Source organism: Verticillium alfalfae, genomic scaffold (genome assembly GCF_000150825.1).
Source record: "Verticillium alfalfae VaMs.102 supercont1.1 genomic scaffold, whole genome shotgun sequence".
NCBI classification, from domain to species: Eukaryota; Fungi; Ascomycota; class Sordariomycetes; order Glomerellales; family Plectosphaerellaceae; genus Verticillium; species Verticillium alfalfae.
The window spans coordinates 535,723-540,560 of NW_003315038.1; the positions used below are offsets into that span (position 1 = coordinate 535,723).

General features: G+C 53.9%; 2 protein-coding genes across 2 annotated transcripts; both read right to left on the reverse strand.

The window, feature by feature from the left end:
- Positions 1-1,426: 1,426 nt before the first annotated feature.
- Positions 1,427-3,481, reverse strand: VDBG_00173 (conserved hypothetical protein; the record flags this gene model as incomplete). Its single annotated transcript, XM_003008446.1, has 6 exons — positions 1,427-2,091; positions 2,142-2,251; positions 2,303-2,869; positions 2,920-3,035; positions 3,088-3,287; positions 3,361-3,481. 6 exons carry the CDS (start codon positions 3,479-3,481, stop codon positions 1,427-1,429), a joined length of 1,779 nt encoding a protein of 592 aa, XP_003008492.1.
- Positions 3,482-3,899: 418 nt separating this feature from the next.
- VDBG_00174 (predicted protein) lies at positions 3,900-4,250 on the reverse strand (the record flags this gene model as incomplete). Its single annotated transcript, XM_003008447.1, has 1 exon — positions 3,900-4,250. The coding sequence occupies one exon, from the start codon at positions 4,248-4,250 to the stop codon at positions 3,900-3,902; it is 351 nt and encodes a 116-aa protein (XP_003008493.1).
- Between the last annotated feature and the right edge of the window lie 588 nt (positions 4,251-4,838).

The following is a 4,838-nucleotide window of genomic DNA, read 5'->3' on the forward strand; positions in this document are numbered from 1 at the left end:
CGGGCCGCAGCCTCGCAGTCTTTGGACGGTTCGTAGAACTCAAGGTTCGACTCGAGGCAATAATCGCAGATAATGCTCGTAGGACTAGACATTGAGGGCGCCGTGGTAGTCATGTTGCTTGCTATTGTCGCGCCCCTCGGGGCTTGCGGTTGGGTTTTAAGAGAGCCGAAGGCAAACAGAGGGTCAGGGCAACGATTGGATACCTGTTCACAGGAGAGCAGCGTTTGCGTTGCTTTTATTTCATGTTGCGACAGTCGTACAAGTCTCTCCTCTGCACACATGCGAACTGAGCCATTTGTACCTCGATTCACGGTGGTCGGCACCGCTTCCTACCCAGCCCGAAAGGCTGAGGCTGAATGCCGCCGGCGCCCTCTATGCTTGGCGCCACAAAATAGTCACCAGTACAGCTTCAAGCAAGGTCACGTTTGATGCCTCGTATACCTAGTCAACGACGCCTGCGGAGTTCGCCAGTGGACGCCATGTGCGGCAAGACCAGGGGCCTTGATGCTACAAGAGTCAGGTTGGGGGGCGGGCGCTGAACGCCGCGTCTTGGCAGCTGAGGACCCTGAATGACACGGCACACTGATGATGCAAGCCATCATCACCGCGCTTTCCTCAAACGAGGTGTGACAGCATCCAGCCGTGGGTTTGCTCTGCTTGCGCGAGCGTAGGGCAGCCTTGCGGAGGAGTCGTATCCGTGTATCGAGATCCTGCTATACCTGTCTTCGAGCTGGTCTTGTAAGTATAAGATTACTACTGACTTGATTTATGTTATAAGCTGCGATTCGCCTATTCGACGATTGATGTTTGGTGTCAAATACCGGTAAACGGATCCGAACGAGCCCACGCCTCCTCGGCTACTGGATGTCCCACCCTATAGCTGGAGGCTGCCCCCGACGTGTCTCTGGCTTCAATACAACTGCGGCACGATAGGATCGAAGAGATTGAAACAAGGAGGCCCTCGCACATCAAGGCTCCATGCAGCCATGGTATGCTGGATGTGTATGCAGCGCTGATAATGAGTCATCAGAGATCTCGTAGTTACAATAGCACCAGACACTGGCGTATTCCCGTCACGACCGCAGCTCCACCACCGGTCCTTCATCCAGCCATATTCTTCCGCCAAAACACTGCTCTTCCCGGAGCAAGGGGGTATTTGCAAGTTGACAAATCGTCAAATCAAGATTTCCATGCGCCAGGTTTTGATGCCACTCCCCCACAACACCATGGTGTAAAATAATAGTCTTACAATTCACTCGAACGCTCGCGCGGCGCGACTGGCGTTCTCTTGCGCCGCAGCCTGCGCCACTCGTGCTTCGCAAGCTGCCCCTGCACCTCGTACGAATTGGCGAGCATGCCGTCGCCACGCTCATCCAGAGGAGGTTGGCGCTGCGCTTAGCCTGCTGCGAGGCTGCCTTGGCGCTCTTCAACGCTTGCTCACCACCACGTTCTCGAAGAGACGACAACGCATGATCGTCAACGCTATTGCGAGGCAGTGAGTGTTGTTCGTCCTTTGCGCTCCGTTAAGCGCGGATTGGATGTTCTGTTTCACAATGTTCATCTCCAGGTCTGGCTGAGTCGTGACCTGGACGAGACTGAAGGCAGTGCGGAACTCCGAGTCGGGATGTGTCGTGCATAGCGGTTGTATGCTTTCCAAGAGTTTATTTGTGGTCTGCTCATCTTGGAACCCCGGGTCTTGGAGGATCCATAGCCGACTCATCGCGGCCAGTATGCAGACTTCTAGCTCTGCTGGCTTTCTACTCTCAGGACCATCCGGTCCAGAGGGGATCTGCAACCGCGGATCCTCATAGATGGTGAGTGCTGTTTCGAACTCGCCGGTGCCTTGATAATAGACACCTGTCAGATATAGTGTGAAGAGTGTAAAAATCTCATTGACCGCAGGCGTGGCCGCTTTCTGGAGTTTCGAGACACTTTGGTCTACGAGCTTCCATTTGCTCTGAGTCGCATTGTACAGACCAATCAGCAGCTGCAAGTAACAGAAGATCTCTGTTCGCCACTTGGTCTGTCTGATGGATTCATGCAGCGAAACGGTCGTCAAGGCGCGGTTTCCCAACATGTGTTGCGTAGAGACTAGTAAGGTCAGAACCAACATCTTGGCTGGAAGTATACGGTTGACATACCATGTTGCACGGTCTCCAGCCCGGCCGCCCATCGCTGGAGGCTCTTCATCTTGCCTACTTGCTCTCGCGATGCGGGCCTATACATGTTCGCAAGCCCCCCAAAAGCGTGGCTGTGTCTCGTTAGCTTTAGTCATCAATGTGTAAAATGGCTGAGTCCTTACACCAATGCGAAGAGTTCTTGTTTCGACAGGAACGATAGAACCACTAGATCAGTTCCCTCGTCATCTTTCCCGGGACGGAGAATCGCAGTTGTGTCCTCGCTGACGATGAGGGAAGATGAGGGCTGCTTCTTCATAGGAACACAGACCTCTGTGGCGTCATCTGTCCAGTCCTGAGAGCTGATCGTTTGGTCTAACCTTGACTCTAGTGCGGACAATTTCTGCACCAGAGTGTCTGGATTCTTCTGATGCATACTGCAAGCGAGGTCCAGCAGCAGTGTCAAGATATCGAGTTGGGGTACCTTGACAGTAGGATCCAACTGATACATGGCTGCTTGCGCAAGACATGTCTGAACCCTTTCGACACTGTCAGACTTCATAACTCGCAGATGAGCGAGGCCCTCGAGTAATGAGGCCAACACTCCAATAGCGTTGTCACCCCTCTCGTAAGCGAAGGTTCCCAGCATTTGAAGGTTGTCGAAATGGTTGGCATCGGGCGCGTTGCCGGCATACGTTTGCAACGTCGTCTTGAGAAGTCGAAAAGCATACAACCAGGGGTAGTGCTTGAATCTACAAGGTCTTAGCAATGTACCAGAACCTACAATCCGATTGGGACTTACGTTTGACACTCTGCAATCTGCTTGTCAATTGCAATAAAGGCTGCCTTGTGGTTCCTCTGGAACAGGACTTTCAACGCAGCATACTGCATACAGTATTTCAGATCTGTATAACGATGCTGTTGAAGTGTCAATATCGACTCGCTGGGCCATCAAATTTCGAATACGAACCTTCTCACAGAGCTTTATTCCTTGAAACAAAGTGGTTTCTGCCTCCTGCAGATTTTCCGTCTCCTCGTACAATATTGATGCATATCTGAGTCTCGCCTTCGCTTCTTGGCGTGGCGCAAGTTTGTTCGTCTGCACAGCGGCGTCCAAGCAGGCTAAGCCTGTGGAGATAAGTTTCTGATACTCTCGCATTCGGCCCTCATCTGTTGAAGCGGCAACACTATGAACAGCGGAATATGCTTTGCTCAAACACTCTTCGGCGACATGAACCAGTACGGTCGCAGACTCGAACGGCCTTGTCTTCGGAGTCATAGCTGGGGAAGCGCGGGCCGAGGAAGCAGGGGACGGGCGTGGTGAGATTGCTGGAGACCTTCTTTCTGATGCCGGGCGAGTTCATTGCCGAAATTGTCGCCGTTCGTAGGAGGGCTGTTTGGCAAAGCCGGATTGGGCTCTGTTGAACCGGTGAAACTCGTTGGCAAGCGACATCGGTGCTGGGCGTTGCAGCGACACATGGCTTTGTTGGGCGGTGATGGGCATGATATCCTGCTGTCCCATTATTCTTGAGCCGGTTTGAGGAACCTGAAACTGTGGGATCTGTTGGGGAACCGGCGCTGGCGATGGTGACGAGTAGGCTCGAGGCGGAGTAGGAGTAATCGCTTGGAGTTGCGCAGGAGCAACCTGGTAGGGTTGGGCGGCGGGGTATGGCGAAGGTGCCGGGGATATGGAAGGAGGGCGCTGTTCTTGTCGTGGGTCGAAGGTATTGTCGAATGTCGTCGAAAATTGGCCGTTGTTATTTGCCAGAACGTTGACATAGTTCATCGACGGCGCGGGTGTAGAGAGGTGGGCATAGTGGCCTTGGGGCATTTGTCCATGATGCTGATAGCCCTGGAACTGCTGCTGCTGCTGTGGCTGCTGATGGTGCTGCTGATGGTGCTGAGGCCGCTGGTGGTGCTGAGGCTGTTGCTGTGTATATTGTTGGTACTGCTGGTACTGTGGCACCTGCAGCCCATGTTGCTGCTGTTGAACGTGGCCATGCAGTGGTGGCGCTTGTTGTTGGTGTTGCTGCACATATGCCTGTTGCGGGGCCTGTTGCTGGCCGTTCGGATACTGATACTGCTGGCTGCTGTAACCGGGTTGCCCGTGGGCATTTGGCCCGGGTACGACATTGTTGGCAGGTCATAAGAACCGTCGGGATGCCAACTTTCAGATGTCAATGCCTGGGGCAGGCTCCGGCTGGATGAGGTTGGTTCCTGATGTCGAGAGTTCGGTCAGGCGTCGGCGCCCATCTGGATGAGACCCTGTCGATCATGGATCATCGAGCTGTTGCGCTGCTAAATGCTCGATCGCGCCGCCGGTGGAGAAGGGAACAGTGAACGCGCACACCTTGAGGATGGATATCAGGCGACCCCGAGGTTTGACATGGCACCTGCATCGACAGGATCCCCTTGGCTTGGTGCGCAGACACCATCGAAGCGCGTCGTGTCCGTGACCCGTCGTCCCATTCCCTTGGGTGCCTTATGTAATCCATCCTTCCATCTTGACACCGCCACACCAACGACGAACCCAAAATAGATCGATGTGGCTGGTGTGTCAAATGGTTCGTCATCTACACCTGAATCAAGCAGCGATTCCGTGCCTCGGTTCGTCGACGCCCCACTACAATCTTGAATTCGACACTGAATCTCTTTCTGGTGACCCTGACTGCCAGATCTCGAGGACAGCCACTGAGACACTAAGGTGCAGAAGCAACAAAC